This window comes from Patella vulgata, chromosome 8 (assembly GCF_932274485.2).
Source record: "Patella vulgata chromosome 8, xgPatVulg1.2, whole genome shotgun sequence".
NCBI lineage: Eukaryota > Metazoa > Mollusca > Gastropoda > Patellidae > Patella > Patella vulgata.
In genome coordinates, this window is record NC_065886.2 from 53,371,919 (window position 1) to 53,398,890 (window position 26,972).

At 34.8% G+C, this 26,972-nt stretch overlaps 1 protein-coding gene across 2 annotated transcripts in view; it reads right to left on the reverse strand.

Moving 5' to 3' along the window:
- Positions 1-1,202: 1,202 nt before the first annotated feature.
- Positions 1,203-26,972, reverse strand: part of LOC126831046 (gem-associated protein 5) — a 108,418-nt gene continuing 82,648 nt past the window's right edge. For both annotated transcript variants that reach the window (XM_056102759.1, XM_056102760.1), the window contains 9 exons: positions 23,924-24,071; positions 20,750-20,869; positions 19,657-19,867; positions 16,625-16,763; positions 15,629-15,831; positions 6,670-6,832; positions 3,606-4,465; positions 2,897-3,124; positions 1,203-2,288 (listed from right to left, as the gene is read on the reverse strand). In XM_056102759.1, the coding sequence (XP_055958734.1) occupies positions 2,091-2,288; positions 2,897-3,124; positions 3,606-4,465; positions 6,670-6,832; positions 15,629-15,831; positions 16,625-16,763; positions 19,657-19,867; positions 20,750-20,869; positions 23,924-24,071 (2,270 nt within the window). In that variant the 3' untranslated portion in view covers positions 1,203-2,090. The remainder of the gene's footprint in view (positions 2,289-2,896; positions 3,125-3,605; positions 4,466-6,669; positions 6,833-15,628; positions 15,832-16,624; positions 16,764-19,656; positions 19,868-20,749; positions 20,870-23,923; positions 24,072-26,972) is intronic.

Consider the following 26,972-nt stretch of genomic DNA (forward strand, 5'->3'; position numbering starts at 1 on the left):
ACTGTACGGACTATTTCGATTTTCCTCGTGTTCACTTATCTAATGACATTCAATTACTTTATTGAATTGTCAGGTATCGTCTTACAGTCCCATATAACAACTTTTGGTCTTCGAAGGAATTATTAATGAGCAGAAATTCGGCTGTGTATCTGTTATCACTCGTCACATCAGTCAGTTATATAGAGGTATGACTTGTGTTTTCCTTTGGCGTTCGTCACTTCCGATTCAGGAAACCTGTATTACTCAGCTATCATAGCAATGATCTCTGTGTTAAAATTATATTTGGAATGTGTTTAACCAGCTCTATCACAAAGTGATAATGACTGGCACCAATATTGTCCTTAAAGATATTTGAAATTTTATGTGGACTTTTACTACTAAAATGGAGTTAGCCAATTCTTAAAGGTCACCGGAAAAGTTATATTTCTATGAGCAGAAATACTAAAATGACGTCACGGATTGTTTATTGACAAAAAGTTACGACTACTCACGGAGAATGGCGGAAATTACTAACGTTGAAATTTACCTGTTGCAGGTAATATTGACATTCAGGTTCGTGTTATACTTATGGAAAGGGTATGTTGACATAATTACTCGCATTATTTGAAAAAATTATGAAGCTTTTCAGTGACCTTTAATAACCAGATACATAAAACTTTTCCAACCAAAACTTCAAAAGGATAAAACTATTTATCTGAAGCGTATTCCAAACAAAACAAACGTAAATTAATTACTATGGCATTCTAAAAGGCAACATAACGGAGTAATGTAACCAAGCAATCTAGAAATGTTGAAAATTTGGAGATCTACCGGGTAATTGACAAGAATATGACTGAATGATTAGAAGCTTACTTCAGCAATGACCAACAATTGATATGTATGTACATCATTATATTTATCAAACAACCTATTTCAATAATATTTATAAAATACAACAGTTTTACTAAGCAGATGTATTGTAGGTAGATATTTAATGTGTAAATATGTCGTTCATACAAACCCATTACTTCTCTCTCGGTTTCTACTCCAAGAAGATGTCAGTAAACTTAATTGATTTTGATAAGTTAGTATCAACCACAGAAAATTTTACAGGCATGTTTGTGAAACTGTCATATGTAGACAAACTATATACTAAAACATATATATATATATATATATATATATATATATATATATATATATATATATATATATACGGTCAACATGATTACAAACAATATGCAAGTACAGATCGAGATATTTGCATGTTTTATAATTAATATATAAAACAAAACATCCTGTTCTTTCTAGTAAAGATATCCATCTTTGTAGCAACCTACATAACTTTTATTTTCCTCACAAATGGGTGTTATTTTCAATTTCAATACAAAATCTTTATATTTTCCAAATTTAACGTTACACAGCAACACTTGTGATAATTACAGTTTAAAACGTACATCATTACAGGTCAAACTTCTAAAAAATATACTGACTCATAATTTATCTTCTTTAAATTATGCATTTCATCAAATTATGTACATATTTTAAGTATTTTGTTTGATAACCATAAGAAACAGCATGTAAAATAATATCAAATCTCCATAACAACAAGATAGCACTGTTTAAAATAATTATCATTTATAACAAATTCTAACAATATTTGTGTAAGCTATATTGCCCTTGAAATTTATAACCAACAAATTTTAACCATCAAAAAACTTAACATATAATAAATATTTGATTTTTAGTATTTAATTTGACTCCTCAGAAAAAAACATTTTAGATACATAATGCCCTTAAATTGTAGTTTTGTACAGAACTGCTTTCTGACAAAATATCACATGTAATCAGATGTTATTACACGTTATATATTAGCAATTGGTCATTTCAAACAAATAGATCAAACAAGTTGTCTCCCTTATAAATATGTAATCAGATGTTTCAAAATATATAATTACACGTTATATAAGCAATCAGCAATTGGTCATTGCAATTGGAAAATATACATCAACAACTACGGTAGATTAATCCAGTTGTCCCCCCTTATAAATAGCGTACAGATTTAAAAGTAACTTTGTGATGTAATCATTTTATGATGTGATGAGTTCAACTTAGACAGCACTTTCTTTTGTAACAGTATCCAGTAATGTATTTAGCTCTTCCCGTTGTTTGGACGTAACAGCGAAATTTAACGCCCATTTTACCAATTTTTCACGATATTCAATCACTTCCTTCATGTCTTGAGCTTCACACATTTGCGTCAATTTTAACAACATTTTGGCAGTATCAAAAGTGGTGGGAAAAGGCACCTGTTTCAAAGTAAAATGAAAGATTTGTATCACTGATTACTTATAATAAAAATATATTTAGAGTTATAGATATTGTTTCTATCGATGATTAAAACACAGATCCTATTTCGTTTCATTTCTTATAGTTCAAAATTTTGTTTTACTTGTCTTTACTAGGATCTGGAAAAATTGTTATATTACCGACGTTCTGGGTGATGTGAGATATTAGACAATGAAACGGTCTGTTACGGCGCGAACTTCCAGTACAACCTGTCAGATTTTCATGTAGTGTATGCCATCGAAAGTATAAAAAAACGAATTTGAACATGGATTTTCCATACTCTGTATGAGAGAAAAAAGGGGTTTAACGTCCTACTGTTCTGTTCCAACTGGGCTAATGAAGACGTGCATACGCCATACAGTGTGCTATGAGGGAAATTTTACCCGGGCAGCGGCACTATGGCCTACTCTTACAACAAAAGCCAACTGCTAAGGGATCTTTTACAGTCATACACAGGACCTCAGTTTTTCGTCCCATCCAAAGACTAGACAGCTGTCATGTCAGGCCCTCCGTCCTGCACCACTGACAGGGGGAAACCACGTCAGAAAGTATTAGAGAAAAAACTTACATGAGAACTGTCCGGTATTCTCTTCAGTTCATGTGTGACAAAATCTTGTTCTTCACGTAGAACAGGCATGGTAACGTATGACATGAAGTATTTTTTATCTACAGGCATACTATACCATTCATCTGGGACGTTAATATACTTGGTAGGATTTGATAGACAACTTGTACCTCTTGTACTTGTCTCATGTTTATCACAAACATACAGAGGTGGTTGATCTTCCCATAAAACCTAAAATATATGAAATTAAATAGGGTTTAATGTTCTATTACGTGTAGTCTTTAGCAGCAAGAGGAGAGAGAGAGAAATGGGGTTTAATGTCCACTCGACAGACAAGGTCATTTCAGGACTAACATATGGTTTAATTCTATTCCAATAATTTGCTTGCGCGTAGGGGTCTTTAGCAGTGGGAGGAAACCGGACGACATGGAGAAAATACACGAGGTTGGACAGACGACCTTACTCCTTGTCACTTACAACCGGGGAATTGAAACCACTCAATAACAGACCTTATGATCCAACGTGCACACGCTAACCATTCGGCCTCCCCTCCTTCAGGTTACAAAGCATACAGGAAGCAAAGTAAAGACAAATTTCAGTACCTTTCTAGACTTATTAGCATACAGGAAGTGAAAGTAAAGATAAATTTCAGTACCTTAATTTCTAGACTTTAAAGCATACAGGAAATGAAAGTGAAAGTAAAGATAAATACCTTTCTAGATTTATTAGCCGAATCTTTACCATTAGCTAGCATCATTTCTACATCGGAATAGTGTAAGGACTCATCAGTTGAATCTGTAACTTCTTTCTCCTTACTCTCCTCACTAATCTCTTCTCCTGATAAATCCTTCTGTACATCTCTATCATTAGATTTATCCCCCTTTGAACACAATAGAATATCAGGCCGTCTGTGACTAGAGACGTTCTGAGGTTGAGAACTTTTTTCTTTGGTCTTGTCCGTTAACAAACATTGAGAAATGGCCTTGTGAATATATCCTAATGTTTCTGTCAAGGCGTAACGTTTAGCTTGTATATCCCACAACAAGCCTTTCGACATATCCAGTATCTTATTCATGGTTAGGGCACTTGGTTCGGATTTGGAAGACCTCGCAACCGTTGTTTGAGCTACAGAAGATATGTCTTGTGATTTTGATTGGTCTATTGGACTAGAGGCAGTTTGAGTTTTATCACCTGGTTGTGATAACACGTCAACTTCTTTATCCGTTGGTTGTTCAGAAGTAGAGTCGACTTCCGCTATAGCACATACGTCTGGTTCCACCTTTATGTCTGTCTCCAAAGATGGCAAATCTTGAATTTTGGCTTCATCTGATGATTTGTTCTTTTGATCTTGAAGATAATTAGCTACTGCCAGATAATAATAGGCTCGTAGACAATCTAACTCACGACAACGATGTCCTGTCGACGAGATGTTATCATCGTCTTTTAATTCCGATAGTAATCGTTTTAATGTGTTGACTTTAGAGGCACCTTCTATATTCATATGGCTCTCCATACTTATAACAACATGTAGAGCTGTTACTTCTTGTTGTAGTTTTAATAAATACTTTGGTCCTGAAATAAATCATATGTAATGTATTAACCTTCCAATCTGTGATTAAAGAGAGAGAGAGAGAGGGGGAGGTCATTTCGGGACTAACATATGGTTCAATTTTATTTGAATAATTCGTTTGTGTGTAGGGATTAAAACACAGAAACCTATTTTGTTTCTTATAGTTGAAAATTTCGTTTTACTTGTCTTTACTACACTAGGATCTGGAAGAGTTGTTACATAACCCGCATTCTGATTGATGCGAGGGATTAGCCAATGAAACGGTCTGTTACAGTGCGTTTTTGGCGTGAGGTGAACGGAAATATGGGTAAACCACTATAAACGTCAACGCTGATTGATTAATCAATGTCTGACGCCGTAAGGTCAAAAGTCGCTCGTATGACACCCGACACGACCTTCAACTACAACTGGTCAGATCTTCATATAGTGTAGGCCATCGGAAGTATAAAACTAACGAAATATAGATCTGTATTTTAATCAGATTGTTAACCATCAATCCCTAAGTATAAGCAATCTTTTTTTTGATGGGTCTCGCTAACCAGGAGATAAAGAGAGAGATGGGGTTTAACATCCACTCGACACAAACTAGGTCATTTCGAGACTAACATGTGGTTCAATTTTATTTCAATAATTTTGCTTTAGCAGTGGGAGGAAACCGGAAGACCCAGAGAAAACCCACGGGGTTGGACAGGCGACCATACTCCTTGTCACGTCGCTAATAAGGAGGTTCATCAGGATTTTCCTGCACTGTTTCCCCTTGTCAGTGGTGCAGGACAGATGGCCTGGCAAGAACAGTGTCTAGTCATTCAGATGGGACAAAAAAAACACTACTGTCCAGGCAAAATTTCTCTAATAGCCCATGATCGTTAGTCCAGTCGGAACAAAACAGTAGGATGTTAAACCCCATTTCATGTTAAAGCACACTTCAAAAATTCTATAGGTCTGTACACAATAAGACCACTTGAACCAGACAGCTTACAAATATATGTTTTTATACACAACAATGATTATCTATGTGATTGCCTTTGGATAAAATTACTTCATGAAAACAAATAATTTGGAAAACCTTAAGAGATCAATACAAGGTGAAATCTGACATTTGGGTGTCAATATTTTTGCTCTAATTGCTGACTACATGGCACGCTCGTCATTTGTGGGAATTTGAATTCCCTTGAAACTTCAATATAACATAAATCATTCCAAAAATGGTTATTTATAATAAATAAGCCAGCCTGACCAAAAAGTCTTGGGTAACATCATTTGATGGTCCTATGGGAGATATCTAATGTTGATATATTGGTTTGTGTTTCTCAATAAATTGTTCAATAAAATAACCAATTTGTGAACATAGCTGTAGATTAAAGGGGAATTATGGAAGATTAGATAAAGAGCTGGCAGTTCTCTTTATAATAAGTTAAAAGCGAGATAATGTAAAGGGGAGAGAGAGAGAAATGGGGTTTAACGTCCACTCGACACAAACTAGGTTATTTCGGGACTAACATATGGTTTAATTTTATTTCAATAATTTGCTTGCGCGTAGGGGTCTTTAGCAGTGGGAGGAAACCGGAGGACCCGGAGAAAACCCACAAGGCTGGACAGGCAACCCTACTCCTTGTCACGTACAACCGGAGATTCGAAACCACGCCAGTTGACTCAATGACAGGCCGTATGATACAGCACGCACGTGCTAACCATTCGGCCATCCAACCCCCCATAATGTAAAGGGAATATGCTGAAAATTTCGTCAAATTGCTCCACTCTGAACCAAGATATTAGCAATTTAATTTTAGGCCTAGACTTGATCATCATTACTAAAAACGGTAGTCTTGATTATCCTTTTTGGATTTAATCATGAATGAGCGTAGAGCAGCAGATCGGATTCAAATCCAGTGAAAATATGACACATAAGATGACATCGAGAGTTGAGCATGGTCTGGATAAGTTAATTAATGTCTAATTAATAATTCAGATAACATTTCAGGCCTACATAAATGAAATGAAATGGGGTTTAATGTCCTACTGTTCTGCTCCGACTGGGCTAATGAAGACGGCAGGCCTAAAGAAAGATCTACAATAGGTAGATTTAGCTCTAGCATAATGTATGTTTAAGCCATGAAAAAATTAGATAGTCAGAGAAAAAAAAACCCCAACAAAAATGCCAGGTGGTGAATCGTGTCGTTTCAGGAAGCATTAATTGTAAACCTACCATGTGGTAAAACAAGTTGACATAAACCCTGCATTAACTCAAGTTGACCTGCTTCATGAAGACTTATCACTGCTTGTAATAGATGATTAATGGCTGCCGTTGTTTCATTTAATAACAAAGCCAGTAAAAACAATGTCAGATCACCACTCACTTGTAGAATGATCTAGAAGAAAAAACAAACAAACAAAAGATGAAGACAAGAATATATTGATTCATTGATTCATGGTGATCAGGAAGTATAAACCAGATACAATATTTTTAAAGGGGCATAATGGGAGATTAGAAGCAGTTCCCGCTATAATGGTTAAAAAAATAGATAACGTAAAAAGTGTATGCTGAAAATGTCAGTCAAATTGATCCACTCTGAACCGAGTATTTAGCGATTGAATTTTAGGCCTAGTCTGGATCATCATTACTAAAGTTGGTCTCGATCATCCATTTTGACGTTAAGGCAGGACACTACCTTATAAAAGACTCTGTATAGATTGATCTGTCAAATTTTGATATCGGCTAAAATTGCCCAAAATAGTTAAAATTTGTTGATTTTTCAAGTCGTGTCCAGCCTTTATATTATATAGTGTTAAATATTTAGTCATTTATATAGGTAAATCAAACTTTTAACTTTTAACTTGCTTTTTTCCGTACTCAATTTTTCACCCATATCGGGTCTTAGAAAATCAAATTCTCAAAATCGATGAGAGATAATGGTCTCATCTTTGGAATACGAATTAGTGCTATAGCTACTGTGTCCAATAAGGTGATTTTCAAAGTGTTTGTTATACATTTGGACATTTTATTGTACAAAATCTTTTTAGTGGTGTGTTCGGCCACACCCACTTGTTTTATGTGGGATGCAAAATGTTCTTTATTAACATTCAAATAGTAAAATTTATGCCTTATTGCACTCTTTAATGCCTATATATGTTATTCCAAATCACAAATAGTTTGTTTCAATAAAATTGTTGAAGATATTGATTTCCTAACATAGCCACCGTGAATATATAAAAAAATCCAATATGGCCACTATTTCCATGGCAACAAATAAACATTTTGCGCTCAAATTATCAAATCTGATTTGGGACATCATATACGAATATTACACTAAATGGCAAGTTTCTGTTATCAATGTAAAATTCTTAGGTAGTGTCCTGCCTTAAATCATCCATCACAAAATTTATTAAAATCTAGTAAACATCGCAGGCTAGCGATGGCATTGAGATTTGATTATAGTTTGGATAAGTTAATTAATAATTCAGATGCCTTTCAGGCCTAAAGAAAGAACTGCAATAGGCAGATTTAGCTCTTGCATAATGTATGTTTAAAAGTGGACCCCATGATCTGTTTTTCGGTTCAAGCAATCTCACGTTACAATTTTTAAGATAGGCTACCAGGCAATGAAACATACGCCCACAGCAGCTAAATCGTCCGAGCAGTCTACAATGGTTGTCATATATTTATTCTTTTGTAGGTAATGGGAGCACTTACAAGTAACTGATATCAATTTAGCGCATTCTTAAGGTTCAATAAAGTGAAACAAGGGCCATAACTATTTAAAGTTATAAACGGAAATTGCTGAAATGCAAAATTCAATATATTTCTTCGTTCCCTAATCTTAATAATGCATATAAATTTCATACAGATCGGATGATAACTTTAGTCGTGAAGAGTGTGGTGGACGACGGACAGACCAAAGCGACAGCAATATATAACCATATTTCCATGTGGGGGTATAAAACGCCAAAAAGTCTGATCAAAATCTCGCTTTCTCTTCCGTTACATGTCTCAGGTGTGCAGTTATCTGGTAAATACTGAGGAATATTCTCAACCAACAACAGGATCAAACCCAAGTTATATACGTTTTTATAACCCAATAATACATTCTACAGTAGATATGGCTTGACATCAGTTGCTCTTATTTTTTGAAAAAAATTTCACAAGTTGTTTTCCTTTATTTTGTTAATGTAGAATGGTAATGAACTGCTCTTTTCATTTTCTTTGTTTTATTTGTTTCGTTTGAATTTGATTTATCTGTTTAGTTTTTTATTGTTTAATTTTTGTTAATGAAGCTGATTCTTTTAAACTTCGTTTTTTATTTTTGAACTCTACTTGGTGTAGGTGTTCATCAGGTAATACCTCGACTGAGTTCAATATAGAGATTAGCCGGTTGATTTGTTGGATATAAACCTTTGAATAATAGCGCCTAACAGGCAGCTGTGTTTAATTATGTTCTCCTGATTTTGATTGTTTCTGTGTGTTTGAAGTATATGTTTGTGATATGCGCTTAGAAACACTTCACGTGTAATGAAGCGCTATATAAATCGAACAATAATAATAATAATATAAAGTTCAAGGTAGCAGGTGGTTCATTTGGTTTATCAGAGTAATGCCATCAGCAGGGGAATATTTCATAACAATAATTCTGACAATGTGGCAACTAATCTTGTCACTTGGGTTTGAGAGGGAGAGAGAAATGGGTCATTTCAGGACTAGCATAATGGTTCAATTTTGGACAGGCGACCCTACTCCTTGTCACGTACAACCGGGGAATCGAAACCACACCAGTTGACTCAATGACAGACCTTATGATACAAGACACACGTGCTAACCATTCAGACATCCAACCCCATTTAACAAAATGTCTTTGAAGGGAAATGATTAAGTGCAGCCGACCAAATTTTGTAACAATGTCTAAATTTGTTCCCACATGTTTCCGGGAATATAGCTAACATACTACTAAATTTAAGTGATATCCATCAAATTTAAACAATCAACGAAACAGGCAAGCAAAGGTTCTGTGGCAAAAACTGGATTAATAACAGAACACTGAAACGCAATTTATGACTGGACTGCCAGACTCCATGCACTAAATTATTAAACTGTCAAGAATTATCTCAACAGAACATAGTAGCGTTTATAGTTAAACTCTACAATATTCTTTGTTCTAAAACAATACTGTTAGATATAAACTGTAAAACTGTTAAAACGGTAAAAACATTAGCTAATGGAAAATAGAACCCTACTTGACTATCTCATCCTACATACACACTTCATTTAGATTAATTTTTAAAAAATAAACGGTATTCTTTGATATTGGATTGTATACGCCAAAATATATTATCAAATTGTATTTTTGCGGTTAAAATAATAAGATATTTGATTCTCTCTAATGGGCAAGTAAGTTGATTTGATTTTGAAGAAGTATAAGCTTTGATCACGTTAATGACATCAGTTTCTGTTCATTTTTGTACAAGTAAAATCAATAAACATTTTAGATAATAGAATTGTCTCTAAACATTAAATGTATTCACACTTTTAAAAGCATACTTGTGCTGATTTATTTTAAGTAGACTAGATTGTAATGTTCCCCAACCTAAATCTCAAAATAAATCGATTACACTCATTAGTTAGTTGCACAAATATCTTTTTTAATAAAGGACTATTCATTTGATCAGTCAACTAGAACCACCAGATCTTCATCAGGAATACAACTTTTCGAGTCAAGATACAAGCAGGAGTTTTATAGCGAGAGAGAGAGAGAGAGAGAGAAATATGGTTTAACGTCCACTTGACACAAACTAGGTCATTTTGGGACTAACATATGGTTTAATTTTATTTTAATAATTCGCTTGCGCATAGGGGTCTTTAGCAGTGGGAGGAAACCGGAGGACCCAGAGAAAACCCACAAGGTACTCCTTGTCACATACAACCTACTCCTTGTCACGTACAACCGGGGATTCGAAACCACGCCAGTCTACTCAAGAGTTTTATAGCAAGCGAGTGTTTTCTATTACCACCCCTAGTCTTTGGAATGTCGCACCTTTAAACATCCGTAATGCACCATCACTTGAATCTTTTAAATCTCGACTCATCTTTTTAACACAGCATATTATCAGTTTTAATTATCATATTTGAGTCATTTAAGCAATTTTAAATTTTTGTTTTGGTTTTTAAGATTTTTTTCAAGTGATTTTTTTTGATTGTGGATCTACTTTTTAATGTAAATGTTTTTTTTTTATATACGTGCCATCTTTTTTTTCATGATGCTCTGTGATATTTAATTGTTTTTCACTTTATGTTGTTGTACCACCTATTGAGATCTATGTTGATGTAATTGCCGTTAAATAATAAATATTATTATTATTACTGACGTTAACCTAACCTGTTTAAATGCCAGAGAAAATCTACCTAGATAATGATAATTTAGCCAGTAGTTCAGGATATATTGCTATTTAAAGATAGGGTTATTATCGAAAACATGCAGCAATAAGTCCAATGGAACGAACTTTGAAATTCAACTTTTTCAAGCTAAACAACCCTCCATATCAAGTTTCATTAAAATCTGAGATGGTCGGATTTATAATCCCAGATATTTATATGAAATGACGCTCATCTTTAATGTAATAAAGTAAACCTTGAATATTTTGTAAAAGTGTTGTGATAGCTATGAAGACTGGGTTTTTTTTAACCCGTCATTTGGAGACTTTCATTTTCTAAGGGAAGTTTAGTAGCTTGTTGGATATGAATTTAATATTAGAACTAAATTAAACTCTCTCCATTTCAGTGTGATCTAGTGTCCATTCACTTAGTAAATAGCCATTTTTCAGTTAACATATGGTAAAAACAAATTTAATAGTGAGTTACTGATTTTCAAATTTCCATAACAAAAAGTAAATTTAATATTTCTTTTATTCTTGGGGTGCTTGCATGATCCCTGATCAGCCACTGAAGTATCAATGTCTCTCAAATAGATTTTCAGAAGGACCGACAAAGACTTTTTTTGGTATTTTTGAACGGCACAGTCTGCAGTTTGATCAACCAATATCCATTGTAATCAGGGACGTCTCCTTTAAATCAAATGACATGGGGTTTAATGTCCTACTGTTCTGCTCCGACCTGGGCTAATGAAGACAGGAATACACCATACAGTGTGGTATGAGGGAAATTTTTCCCGGACAGCCTACTCTTATATTGAATTCCGACTGCCAAGGGATCTTTTACGTGCACACCAATGTGTACATGGGAACTCGGTTTTTCATCCCATCCGAACGACTAGACAGCTGTCTTTGTCAGGCCCTCCGTCCTGCATCACCTCCAGCCTAGCGAGCCAGCGCATTACCCACTTAGCCACTGTGGCCTCCCTGACAGCTCCTTTAAATCTATCCAGACAACATCTTGACATGATTTATCATGGCTGTCTAATATTTTACAATCTTTGTAACAGTATACTACCGTTCTTCTGCACAGTCACGACAGCTGACAACTGGTTTGACGGAAGTAATTTAAAATCAATTGAGAAGAAATATTCTAATAGCACGATATCATTTAATAACAGAAACCTAACATAAACATGTTGTGTTAATATAGCTATAAATATTGTTAATAGGGGAAGTAAAGGTCAAAAACTTGATCGGCTTCCTTACACAAATAAATATTGCTAAACAGTAGAAAATCATCTTGTGATTCTATAGCTACCTATTTCAGACAAGGAGAAAATGGTCAGTTTTATGTCTTTACAGATAAAGTTCATTTCTACCGTTTTATATGTAATTAACCATTACATTTCAGGAAGCGATTACTCCTGTATGACCTCACCTGGATTAATATAGGTAACGAATCAGTTTGCTTGACATCGCTTGGTGTAATGTAGATACAGATGACATCCACATGAACTTTTCTAGTTACGGATGTGATATTTTAGCTATCACTCGTAAACTGATACCGTTGACTAATGAACCTAGGCCTTTTAGTAATTACAATATTTGTCATTAAAGCCAATAAATGGTCAGTATTCTAAACTAATGTTTAGTATGTATAGAAAGTGGCTAGAAATTATACAGTTGTCATTAATTAGCAGGTGTGTTATTAGCTCTAAAAGATGTTACTACTGGTGTAAAAGCGTGACTATTTATAACACCCATCACTATTGAATACACAAACCTGGACAATCGTCACAGTTTTAACACTTTAGTGACATAACACTAATGACTACTGACTTATTACTATGTCTACGATATCACCCTTGGTGGAAGTGGACGTATGAACGATTACCAACAATTTTAACTAACAAACACACATTACGACGACTTTGATCTATTAGGGTCGTATATTTTCGTTTATAACAGTTTTTTAGTCAACGATATCAACGTTACAGTATTTAATAGTCCACAGTGTCAGCAGGTGTAATCTTTATCAAGATTAATCCCAAGTAGTGTCAAGTGAGTCGAGGATTCGTTAACCACAGTAACTTATAGACGGGAGTGGATGGCCAAATTCAACTGTGGTTTCCTCCCACAGCTAAAGACCCCTATGTCAGTATGTGGAAGCGAATAATTGAAATAACATCAGACCAAATGTTAGTCCCAAAATAACCTAGTTTGTGTCAAGTGGAAGTTACTCCTGATCAATTTTTAATAATAATAATAATACTCTGTATATATAGCGCGATGATACTAAAACTATTACACTACGGAAACGCTTCTGTAAATACTCCCATACTCCCATGACTACCCTTGAGGACTGCTTGGCCGAGTTATGCTTGAATATTATGTGTATAATTATTCTTATAATTAACCATTTAATTCTATTTCATCTTATTTCTATTATTTAGACAAAAAACATCTTCATTGATGCTTTACACGTTTAGCATCAACATCAACGAATTTAGAATTTCTACACTTCTGCCTAGCAACCATCAATATGAAGTCATTTGGTGTCGCCACTGTGTGCTCATTTGGTGATTGCGCACCTGGACGGAATCATTATGTTGATATAAACGACTCACTCTTCATCTCGAAATGAAATGAAATGAAATGGGGTTTAATGTCCTACTGTTCTGCTCCGAACTGAGCTAATGAAGATGGGCATAGGGCATAAGCCATACAGCCATACAGTGTGCTATGAGGGAAATTTTGCCCGGACAGCGGCACTACCGCCTACTCTTATATCTAATTCCAACTGTCAAGGGATCTTTTACATGCACGTGAACGCCAATTTGTACACAGGACCTTGGTTTATCATCCCATCCGAATGACTCGACAGCTGTCCTTGTCAGGCCCTCCGTCCTACATCACTGACAAGGGGGTACCACGCAGGCTCTTCCTCTGGTCAATGGTTGGAGGGACTAACATATTGTTCAATTTTATTTCAATAATACGCTTGTGTGTTGGGGTCTTTAGTAGTGGAAGGAAACTTTTCTTAAAATTTGGTTTATATGCTTATTTTGGCTGAAAAACTGTTTATTTCGAATTATAACTTATTCCTGGGATTCAATTTTGGTGAGTTCGGCAAAAATGGCTATGACCACAATTATTCAAATAACCAATTTGTCAAAATTGCTGAAATGAGTAGTTCTGATTTTTTTTTTTTACCTAGTGGTGTTTATGGAATAAAATCTGGAATATCAACTTCTGCCAAAATAGGGATATAAAACAAATTTCAGGAAAAGTGGGTAAGGTTTACCTTAAATCGCTAATATTTGGGAACCAGAAATTGACACAAATGGGTCGCAATGCATATAATAATGTAATATGAATGTATATAAACTGATTTACATTTAATCATTTCTGTTTTCACTTTAATTTCTAATCAGTTATGTTCGGCGAAATACGCAAGAAGTCTCAATCGAATAACAATCTCTAATGTCTTGTTATTCCAGTCTGCACTGGTCGTCACCGTTTGACATGGCTCGTTCTTTCCCCGGTAAGGTCACAACATCAATGTTGATGTAAATTGATAAATAATTTGTGTTTTCATTGTCAAAGGCTGTGGATGATATTTAGTTAGAGACTTAGCTACTTGAAATGTATGTTTCATGTGAATGATTGTAGAAACTATTTGTTAAGATGAATTAGTAAGTGTTGTTATTGATATAAATATGGTATTCTGTTTGATAAATTACAAGGTTTCATGTTATTATAGATAGTTGATAGAAATATGATCAGTTAATAGTTGTTTTTCCATGGAATATAGACAGTGGAAACCCTATATATATCCGACAATAATTAATACCCATGTCAATCTCTACAGACAGTTTCAAGGTTGGTCAGATAGACTGATTGATTGCCTGGCTATGAAATATACACTCACAGTTGACCATAAAGGTTGACTTATGCTGGTTCTTTAGGTAAATAAATCAGGTAAATTAACTCTTAGAATCCAAAATCTTTTAAGGGTTTAAAGGGTTCGATCCCTGCATTGGCGGAGAAAGTTCATCAGGATTTTCCGACAGGGCTTCCCCTTGTCAGTGGTGCAGGAATGACAGCCTGACAAGGACAGCTGTCTTAGTCATTTGGATGGGACAAAAAGAACCTGTTGCCGTACACATTAGATCCCTTGGCAGTTGAAATTCGATATAAGATTAGGTCATAGTGCCACTGCCTGGGCAAAATTTCCCTCATAGCACACTGTATGGCGTATGCCCGTCTTCATTAACCCAGTCGGAGCAAAACAGTAGGACATTAAACCCCATTTCATTTCATATAGATATTGGATAACATGTAGTCTGTAGAGTAAATTAACCCCACGACAAATGAAGAGCCCTGCGGAAGAACGATCTAAGTCACTTTTTCAACAAACCCCAGTTAATGACGCCATCTGTTAGCAAATTGTATAAGCTCTCTATGGAACAATCAATTTCAGCTAAAAACAATCGGAGTCACATAGAACCAAGGCCCTTCTGAAATGGCCTCCCGGACAAATACAAGTCCATCGTATTTATTTGACCTTAATTTGGCAGAAAAGTGGAAGTCAGCTGTTGTACTGGTAATTAGGATTCGTATTAAACATCATTTTGAAGTTGTAATTAAACCCACTCGTTCTGTTTGCGTCAAGCATTCTCGTCCAAAAGTCTGTTTTGCCTTTTATGCGAAAGAAAAAGACAAAAATGTGACTTGGATCGTTCTTCCCATGGACTCCTTACATTTGTTTTAGGGATAAATAAATTATTCTTGTGATTCGTTACCTGACTCATGTCTAGCAGCCCTTGTCGTCCAGACTGATGATGTATTAATGTTTTGTACATGTTGCTAAGGCTGTTGGTATCCATAGCAACATTAAGGTTGCAATACCAACATCTGAGTACATGATGAGGGAAGGAATGCTTTCCTGTTAGATATGGTTTCCATGGTAAAACTGGATCCGATTCCGTACCATCCAAAATAAAATCTGAAATAAAATTATTACTTACACTATGTGACTTCAAAAACAACATTTCAGGCCTAAAGAAAGACCTGCAATAGGCAGATTTAGCTCTTGCATAATGCATGTTTAAGTACCTTTTTAATATCCTGGGCCTAAAAGACCAGGTATTCTAGAATATCATGGCTCTACCAATATATCCTGAAGAACAGGGAAAATAATTTTTCTTCTGACCAATATGCAGAGTGGTTATTTTTGCCAAGGCAGTGTTATTCAACCTAAACCCACAATTAAAGATGACTGCACACTGGGCCTTGAATCTAAATCTAAGACTATAACCTTATTGTTCAGTTCGCTTAACTTGATCAGAAATTTGGTAGTTTTAAGAGTTCCTTTGAATACAGAATAGGACATTCGTAACAAATGCTGTGTTTCCCACATTAAACATACATTATGCAAGAGCTAAATCTGCCTATTGCAGGTCTTTCTTTAGGCCTGAAATGTTATCTGAATTATTAATTAGACATCCAGACCATAATCAACTCTCGATGGCATCGATTTGTTGTTCGACTTCCATTCATAATTTAATCATGAAATGCATAATCGAGACTATGTTTTTTATACTACCGACTTTAGTAATGATGATCGAGACTAGGTCGAAAATTCAATCGCTAAAATCTCGATTCAGAGTGGATCAATTTGACCGAAATTTTCAGCAAATTGCCTTTACATTATGTAGTGTTTAACTATTATAGTGAGAACTGCCAGCTCTATATCTAATCTCCCATAATATTTCTTTAATGATAGAATGTTTTATTACCTGGTATGACTGAATTTTGCGGTGGAATATCAACCCAGACACTAAATTTATCACTACTGATTGGTCCTATACTTCCCCCAGCTAATATCTGCAGTTCTTTTACTAATAATTCATGAACACTTACAAAAGGCACGAATATCTGCAAGAATAAAAGTAATTTATCAGAACTAGTTTAACTTTCCAATTTGAACATTTCAATCTTCCACTGTCTGCTATAAAAATATCTAATCAAATGAACATACATAAATTTGGCAATTACACGTGTTGATTTTTATAACGTCACAACGCATGTCTGATGGCTCAGTGAAATGAAATGGGATTTAACGTCCTACTGTTTTGCTCTGACTGGGCTAATGAAGACGGGTATACAAGATGGCTCAGCGAGTAAGACGCTGGCTCGCTAACCAGGAGGTCTCGGGTGTTGGTCGACTATGTTCTTCTGGATTTTCCAGGTCAGTTTCCTGTTGTTGGATGTGCAGGGTGGTGTCTCGTTGTTTAAATGCATGTAAAAACCAGCGGTTGCCAGGCAAGATACGCCCACACTATTATTTCCTTTAACAATGGTCCAGCTGCTACCATATTGTATGATGATGGTTAAGTTAGATCTCTAATTATGTTTAGTAATGTTCAGATGTCAGATTACCGGTAAAGGCGGTAATTGTTCTGTAGCCTGTCATTATATTATATTTAGTATTTTGATACTATTGTATATTTTATAATATAACGTTGAATACAGATCATCTTTTATTTAGTATTTTGATAGTATTGTATATTTTATAATATAACGTTGAATACAGATCATCTATTATTTCTGTTAAACCAACCTATTGTATATGTTACAATAAAATGTTGAATACAGATCATCTTTTATTTCTGTTAACCCAACCTATTGTATATTTTATAATATAACATTGAATACAGATCATCATTTATTTCTGTTAACCCAACCTATTGTATATTTTATAATGTAACATTGAATACAGATCATCTTTTATTTCTGTTAACCCAACCTATTGTATATGTTATAATAAAATGTTGAATCCAGATCATCTATTATTTCTGTTAACCCAACCTATCGTATATGTTATAATATAACGTTGAATACAGATCATCTTTTATTTCTGTTAACCCAACCTATTGTATATGTTATAATAAAATGTTGAATCCAGATCATCTATTATTTCTGTTAACCCAACCTATTGTATATGTTACAATAAAATGTTGAATACAGATCATCTATTATTTCTGTTAACCCAACCTATTATATATGTTATAATATAACGTTGAATACAGATCATCTATTATTTCTGTTAACCCAACCTATTGTATATGTTATAATAAAACGTTGAATACAGATCATCTATTATTTCTGTTAACCCAACCTATTGTATATGTTACAATAAAATGTTGAATACAGATCATCTTTTATTTCTGTTAACCCAACCTATTGTATATGTTATAATAAAATGTTGAATCCAGATCATCTATTATTTCTTTTAACCCAAACTATGCAATACCATTTTATCCAGCAGTATCGGTCGGAACTCAACCTTCACTGAGGTGTAACAGTGATACATTTAAATCTTTTTTTTTTAAAATTGAATACAAATTGTGACCTCTAGAGGGACCACAAGCCAAAACGTGATTTTTCGTACTATCAGGGGCCATTAATCCAGGAAGTTATGGTTCGATATGAAATGAAATGAAGTGGGGTTTAACGTCCTACTGGTTTGCTCCGACGGTTCGATATGAAATGAAATGGGGTTTAATGTCCTACTGTTTTGCTCCGACGGTTCGATATGCGCAAATATCAACCTGAACACACATTCAGGGCCTCTTAGCGAGTCCACAAGCTAAAAAACATGATTTTTCGTACAATCAGGGGTCATAATCCATGAAGTTAAGGTCTGATACATGCCAATTTCGGCAATCAGGGGTCATAATCCATGATGTTAAGGTCCGATACATGCTAATTTCGGCAGGAACCGAGATCTGTGCGAGATACACTTATATTTCAAGTTTCATTCAAATCAGATAAAATTTGTGACCTGCAGAATGTTCACAAACTTAATGATAACGGACAGGGGCGACAACAATATAGCTAGGCCATATGAAAATGTAGGCATATAAAAACAAGCTTTGATAGTTGGAATTTGAAATAACGAGTCTCGGTTTTACTAATTTAAATAATGCATATAAATTTAAAACAGATTGGAAGATAACTTTTGTCAACTTTCACAAGTTTCTACAAAGTGAAACAAGGGCAATAACTCCAAAAGATATTAATGGAATTTGTTGCTAGAGCATTCAAAAAGTTCTAAAAAGTGAAACAAGAGCCATAACTCTAGAAATAATCAATGGAAATTGTTGAAATGAAACAGGCTTCTTTGTTTTACTAATCTAAATAACACATAAATTTCATACAGATCGGATGATAACTTTTAAGATAGAGCTTCAACATGGTTCAACAAAATGAAACAAGGGCTGTAACTCTGGATGTAATTAACAGAAATTGTTGAAATAAAATAGGCTTTTTTGTCTCACCAATATAGATTTTTCAAAAGATCGGATAATAAATTTCGTCTGTAAAGAGTTCACAAGAAACTGTGGATGGACGGAGGCATATAAAAATTCATTTGGGCAAGTATAACTTTCATTCAACTTTTTTGATCTAAATCTTTAGATTTTAAAATCTTCCACCCCATAGAATGGCAAAAGTCGATGTTCAGAGATTGTGAAATTTGCTCTATAAATAAATATAATTCAATCTAATTTAGAAAAACAATTTAATGTAGTGTCACTATAGATTTTTCAACCAGGAAAACATCACTGTTTTTCCTTAATTTGATTGATTGAAACATAAAACAACCATTTTGAAATTCTCTTGAAAAGGTTTCAGGTGTGTAAGGAGATCTCATCTGATGATAATTAGTAACTAGAAGCCTTTTATCACAAGAGTTGTAGTTACAGACCATTACTTGTAATTTACAGAAAATTTGATATTTAACATCTATAACCCCATATAAACTGACCTTTGTTGCTTCGTGTTCATTGAGAAATTTGTAGGCATCTTGCCAGGTATATTGACTGAGACATTGGTTCACAACACGCTGAGCATACAACATGCCTTGCTGCTTTTCATTGGCTAATAAAGTCATGTGTGCTGCAGTCTTTAAACTTGATTGGTCACTTCTTCTGATTAAAACTTTAGCAGCATCTTGAATCTTCTTCATAGCCACGTAGCTAAAATACAGATAATATAAACTCACAAAAGATGGTCAATTTAATACATTGGTTATAATCTCTATGTAGGCCCTACCCAAGGTTGTGCTGTTAGAATATACAGTGGACTCTTGTCACTTCCGACAATCTGATAAAAATACAGATCTATATTTTGTTTCGTTTTTTTAATCTTTCGATGGCCTACACTACATGAAGATCTGACCAGTTATAGCGATAGGTCACGTCAGGGATCAAAAGACCGACTTTTGACCTATGACGTCAGACATTTGATTAACCAATCAGCATTGATGTTACTAGTGGATTACCCACAGTTCCGGGCAAAAAAGGTCAAACACTCAATTTGACAGACCATTTGATTGGCTGACCCCTCATTTCAAGCAGAACACAAGTTAAATAACAACTCTTCCAGATTCAAGTGTAGTAAAGACAAGTTAAACGAAATTTTGAACTATAAAAACCAAACGAAATAGGATCTGTGTTTTAACCAGATTGTCACTTCCGACATCTGAATACTACAACATTCTGTGAAATCCGTCATCATTTTCATGTCCTGATTTATTTCCTTATTACTTCAACCCAAAAAGTTTTGAGTATTTCGGATTCTAAATATTCCAAATTACAACATCAATCAGCGGTCCTGTCACATGATTTGCGTTCAATTAACATTGGATGATAATCCGGCCTTCAATCTGTGGGTGTTAACCAACACTAGAAACATCAACTCTGATTGATTAATCAATGTCTTACGCGTGCTAACCATTCGGCCATCCACCCCCCCTCATCTGTATTTAATCCGATTGTAGAATAAACCTCTCTCATAACAATCTGTGAATTAACAATAACTGACTCAATTTTCAAATCCTTTACAACTAAATCCCTTACCATTTAGCGGCTTGTTCGTATTGTCCGTCTTTCATTAACTGCTGTGACCAATCAGTATATAAATCTTCGAACAGAGGTTCGAGAGGAGACAGTCGAACTCGTGCTAGAGATACAGCTTCCCTTTAAATAAAAATAAATTTGAATGATTTGCTAGTCTGTAAATTGAAACTGACATTTAATTAGGGTTTTAAATTTACATCTTGTCTGGAGTAGGAGAAAGCAAATAAAAAAACAATTTCAATGATTTGTTGGTCTATTAAATGAAGGTTACATTTATTTACAGTATTAAATTCATTAATATTTTGTCTGGATTACGGGAAATGAGGTTTAACTTCCTACTGTTCTGCTCCGACTGGACTAATGAAGGCATACGCCAAACAGTGTGCTATGAGGGAAATTTTGCCTGGGCAGCAGCACTATGGCCTACTCTTATATCGAATTTTACATGCACGCCAATGTATACACGGGACCTCAGTTTTTCATACCATCCAAATCAAATGACTAGACAGCTGTCCTTGTCAGGCCCTTCGTCCTGCACCACTGACAAGAGGAAACCACGTCGGTAAATCACAATGACCTTTCTCGGCCAATGCAGGGATTGAACACGCGACCTCCAGACTAGCGAGCCAGCGTCTAACCCACTCAACCACTGTGGCTGCCCCAAGAGAGAGAGAGAGAGAGAAAGAGATAGAGAGAGAGAGAGAGTGGGGTTTAACGTCCACTCAACACAAACAAGGTCATTTCGGGACTAACATATTGTTCACTTTTATTTCAATAATTCCCTTGTACGTAGGGGTCTTTAGCAGTGGGAGGAAACCCGGAGGACCCGGAGAAAACCCACGAGGTTGGACAGGTGACCCTACTCCTTGTCACGTACAACCGGAGAATCGAAACCCCGCCAGTTGACTCAATGACAGACCGTTTGATACATTCGGCCATCCAACCCCCCTCATTGAAACGAAATACAGATCTGTATTTAATCCGGATTGTACAATAAACCTCTCTGATAACAATTTGTGAATTTACAATAACTGACTCAATTTTCAAATCCTTTACAATTAAATTCCTTACCATTTAGCGGCTTGTTCGTATTGTCCGTTGGACAGGCGACCCTACTCTTTGTCACGTACAATCGGGGAATCAAAACCACGCCAGTTTGTTTTCATAAGATACTACACAAAATGATTAAATCATCATCAAAAAAATATATTTATATGGGCCCCATTTTCATGATGCAATAATTCAGAGCACCACCATGTTCAAGCGTGGCAAGAAACTTTCTTAACAGTTATTGGGCTTCGTCTTGTTTGGTCAAAAAAACAAACTGAACAGAATTTTTGAAGTACAAGCAACAACTAACCAAAAATTTGTCCAAATTCTTTAGTATTATATATATATAGTCCAGCGACCTCAAATACATATATATATATAGAATGTTTGTGTGGTTCCTTTTCTCTAGCCATATTAAATCAATTAGGTTTTCATTCACGAAGCTGACAGAAGTGATTACCTTCTGTCAAATAATAATAACTGGCCTGTTATTTTATAGCAATGTTCTAAGTGATAAAATACTTCTCTACGTCATCTTGTTGGAATTCATTAGTATCAAACTAACGAGTTATTTACTTCAGTTAATTAACATAGATGTAGTCTAACCTATACAAGTATTTGGCTTCTCTTTTTTAACTTGTATGTAGAATATATAAATATTTCTTCAGCATCGGGATATTGACCAACAGTTGGTTTCAAGCAGCTCGCATAAAGTTATATACTTAAGTTGTATAGCAAAATGATCAATTCAGATAATCTGATTTCTCTGTTTTTTTGTTATTCATAGTTTTACTTGTTAAATATTATAATTTTAATTATTGATCTATAATATTTTAATTATTGATCTATAATATTTTAATTATTGATCTATAATATTTTAATTCACAGACAGTAATACATCCTTAACATTTAAAACCTATGTAATTCAGCTGATCATTTCAACCAAATTTATTTTTATCTATGTTTGATGGAGAGAGAGAGAAATGGGGTTGAACGTCCATGTGACACAAACTAGGTCATTTCGGGATTAACATATGGTTCAATTTTATTTCAATTCACTTGTGCATAGGAGTCTTTAGCAGTGGGAGGAAACCGGAGTACACTAAGAAAACCCACGAGGTTGACAGCTGACTCTACTCCTTGTCACGTACAATCGGGGAATCGAAACCACGCCAGTTGACTCAATGATAGAGGAAGAGAGAGAAATAGAGTTTTACGTCCACTCGACACAAACTAGGTCATTTCTGGACTAACATACAGTTCAATTTTATTTCAGTAATTCGCTTGCGAATCAATGATAGACCTTATAATACAACGTGCACGCGCTAACCTTTCGACCATCCACTTCTCAAGACCCGGAACAATAAACTGTAGAACAGGATGTTTATTACAAAGGTCCAGAATGTTCAAATTTCTAATAATACGCCCACACAGCATTTATATCTGGATAGATTCTTAATGAAAACTTTGATAAAGATTCTTTATGCCTCCAAGGAATGTGAACTCTATTGTGTTAAACTTGATCAAATCTGTTAAAGATAGGTTGCCAGGCAATAAAATATACGTCCACAGCAGCTAAATCGTCCGAGGTCAGCAAGGGTTGTCGCATATTTATTGTTTTGTAGTGAATGGGGAGCATTTACAAGACAATTTCATACAGATGAGATCATATATCCATTCAAAACAATCAGATGATAAATGAAGTCTGTAGAGGGTTTACAAAAAATTGTGGACGAACGGAAAGACAGACGTTTGGACGGACAGGGGCGACGGCAATATACAACCACATTTCCATGTGGGCATATAAAAACTGTAGCTGCTATCCTGTTGACAAGGTTTTCAAAAAATGTGTGTGTGTCGGAAAATTTTACTCCTGAATAGAAGGTTGAGTATCCCCAAGCCCCGGTCTTCATTAGCCCAGTTGGAGCACAACAGTAGGACTTTATACCTCATTTCCTATCATAACCCCAATGTTTTACATCAGATTTTAAACAAAAGGGGGTGTTTTACGCTGGAATGGAAGGTTGTGGAACGCTGATAGAGTTCTTCCTCCGATGGTAAAATTGGTTAATATGATTTAATGATAGGATAAGTCCTAATGACCGAGGTACTACCAATACTTACTTATAGAGTTTATGTCTTTTAAATAAATCAATAGCATCATAGACTTTATGACAAGATAACAGATAGGTTGCACTTTTATGGTATTGTCCATCCTCCTCAAGTTGTCTGGCATAATCTTCACAAGCTGTCAACCACATGTCATACGAACCTGGAACAAGAAGTATAGTTGTTAATAACACAAACTTTAACAGTTCTTTAGATCTAAATAAATAACTCTTCTATTTCACACAACACAAATCAAAATAGGGAAAAGAAAGAGAAATTGGGTTGAACATCAATTCAACATAAACTAGGTCATTTCGGGACAAACATATGGTTCAATTTTATTTCAATAATTCGCTTGTGCATAGGGGTCTTTAGCAGTGGGAGGAAACCGGAGGACCCGGATTATTTGAAAAAATATGTATTCCAATCCGCTAAATATCACAGGCTAGCGATGACATCAAGAGTTGATTATGGTCTGGATAAGTTTTTGAATTTCTAATTAATAACATTTCAGGTCTAAAGAAAGACCTACAATTGGCAGATTTAGCTCTTGAATATGTTTAAGACACTGGCTGGACTAATAATTACTTAAGCTATGAATAAAACAAACACTATATACGGCCTTGTTAACAACTGGTACCTCTGGTCTTCAATTCTAATAGATTATAAACTTATGACCGGAAAATAATAATTTAGAGTACATCTGAAAATGCCACATTTATCTTTGTGTGTCTGGGAATTGTGGAAGTCCAAACAAGCGACCTTGATGAGCCTTTATTTAATAAACGTTATCAGGTATGAATTATTACAGAAAGAACGTTCTAGGCAAAATAGTGTATTCAAGCAAAATAGTGTAATCAGCAAATGGACTGCTCCTCGTGTACAAAATACACGACAAACAGTGGTAACAGGTGTCCGGAAGAGTAAGCTTACCCTGCCTGGCGCCACACCCGCCATAGCTGCATCCAAACTATTAGGCGAAATGTCAGTAAAATAGCGTGATTGGCCAATGAACTATCGGTATGCGAAATGCACGCGATGAACTGTGTTAACGATGTAGTAGACAATATCAGGTATACGTGTCAATTAAATATATCTAGAATAATAGCCGAGAGAGACACTCTCATTAAAGTTATAATAAAACATAGGTAACTAATACTTCAAAGTTGGATTATTCTCGTTTTAATTTGTTCTAAATTGTATTAGTAATTTAAATTAAGTGCAGGGGGACTGCACCACACAAAATTTACGGAAAAACAAATACACGGACAAGACATCACCTCAGAAAAACAATTTAAAAAAGTGAATGGATCCGGGGGCTAGCTGTAAGTGTCCACTGCGCTGTACAGTCCCGGGTCTGTAGTGACACAGATTTCATTCAAATTTGAAAACAATCAGGAATACAACCAAAAGAAATCATTGTGTAATGCCAGCATGAGTCATGATCTGCTATATGCTACAAGAAATACGAATGTAAGCATAATGTAGTAAAATTCAACTATACAAGTAACCACATAGGTGAAATGTATAAAAAGTAGTCTAAACCTAAATGCTCTAAAATCAATAAAGAAACGTTTCAGTATTCAAAGGAATCTGATTGGAAATTATATGCTACTAGAGGAAATGTGAATATGCCACATGTGATAGAGGGTTGCGGATATATTTCCTAATTTTGCAAAAGCCAAATCGTCACGAAAAGAGTGCATTGCGTTAAATTAATATGGACAAAACATCGTTGGATGGGGCAATAGTAACCATTTGTCTTCAAACATCTTATCCAAACTGAACAAGAAAACCTACTACTACTACTACTATACAATGTCAAATCCGTATGGGTACGCTTTGCAGGATGATCACACATTATGAACACAATATTATTATAATGATAGTGATTCTTCATCTTGGCAATTTATTATATATAATGTCGCTGTATTTGAAGTGAGAAATCCAAATCATATACCAAGCGATTATAAAATTATCAAGGTAATCAACTAAGACCGCTCACAGATAATTGATTGGTACTCAAAAGCTTTTTGGTTGAAGTAATAAGGAAATAAATCGGGACATGAAAATGATGACGGATTTCACAAAATGCCGTTATATTTAGATGTCGGAAGTGACTGAGTCCACTGTAACTATAACTACAAATTATTTTCTTCCTCCATTTTCTAATTGTATGTTCAAATGACCAATAACACAAATGTTGATAACTAAATTATATGATTATTACTTGGAACCCTTTTGTTTCATAAAAGTCGATATAATTATTTATATTAGCTTCATTGGTATTCATATTAATGGCGTCAATAACCATTCCACGGCCATCTTGTTCTTTTAATCGGAAGCCTATTATTCTAGGTGTATTGTTGGCTTACTCCAATTTATTTTGATTAAAAATACACAGGGAATGTGGTTACATTTATTAAACAAATTCTAAATAGGGATCTAAACCTAAAGCACTCTATGCTATTTTGTCCCACTAATTATTCCGTAATCAATTGTTTTATTTTACAGTATTAGGGGATAAAGGAAAAAGTCAGGTTTTATACATCCTGGCAGGGCTCACACTGTTGGTCGCTAAGTCGCAATTTGCGATAAAAATATATAAGTGGTGATTAAAATTTAATTTTGGTGATAACGTTCTGGGGTGATTCTTTTTGAGAACTGGCGGGAAAAAAAATCTTAAAATTGTTATATGGTAGATCAACCGTTACATGGAGTGTCAATCACAATCACATGGCAGCATACTATCAATTAATCAACTCACTAATTATCCCGATCATGTCAATAAGTAATACTAATTGGCTCAAATTAATGATTAGTTGATTTCTATATGTATCATTATTTACTCCTAATGATTAATCCAAGCGGTGATTATTTGATGTTTTGTTTCGTCTATAAAAATAAATAACTGTAAATATTAAAATGGACGTCAATTCTTTTCGAAGATAATTAAATATTTTGATAGTTGAACCGTGGCTTCTTACGGCACGTAAAATATACAAGCATGCCTAGTTGGATATTATTGTTTCAAATTATATTATCAACATTGGCGGGAAACGCA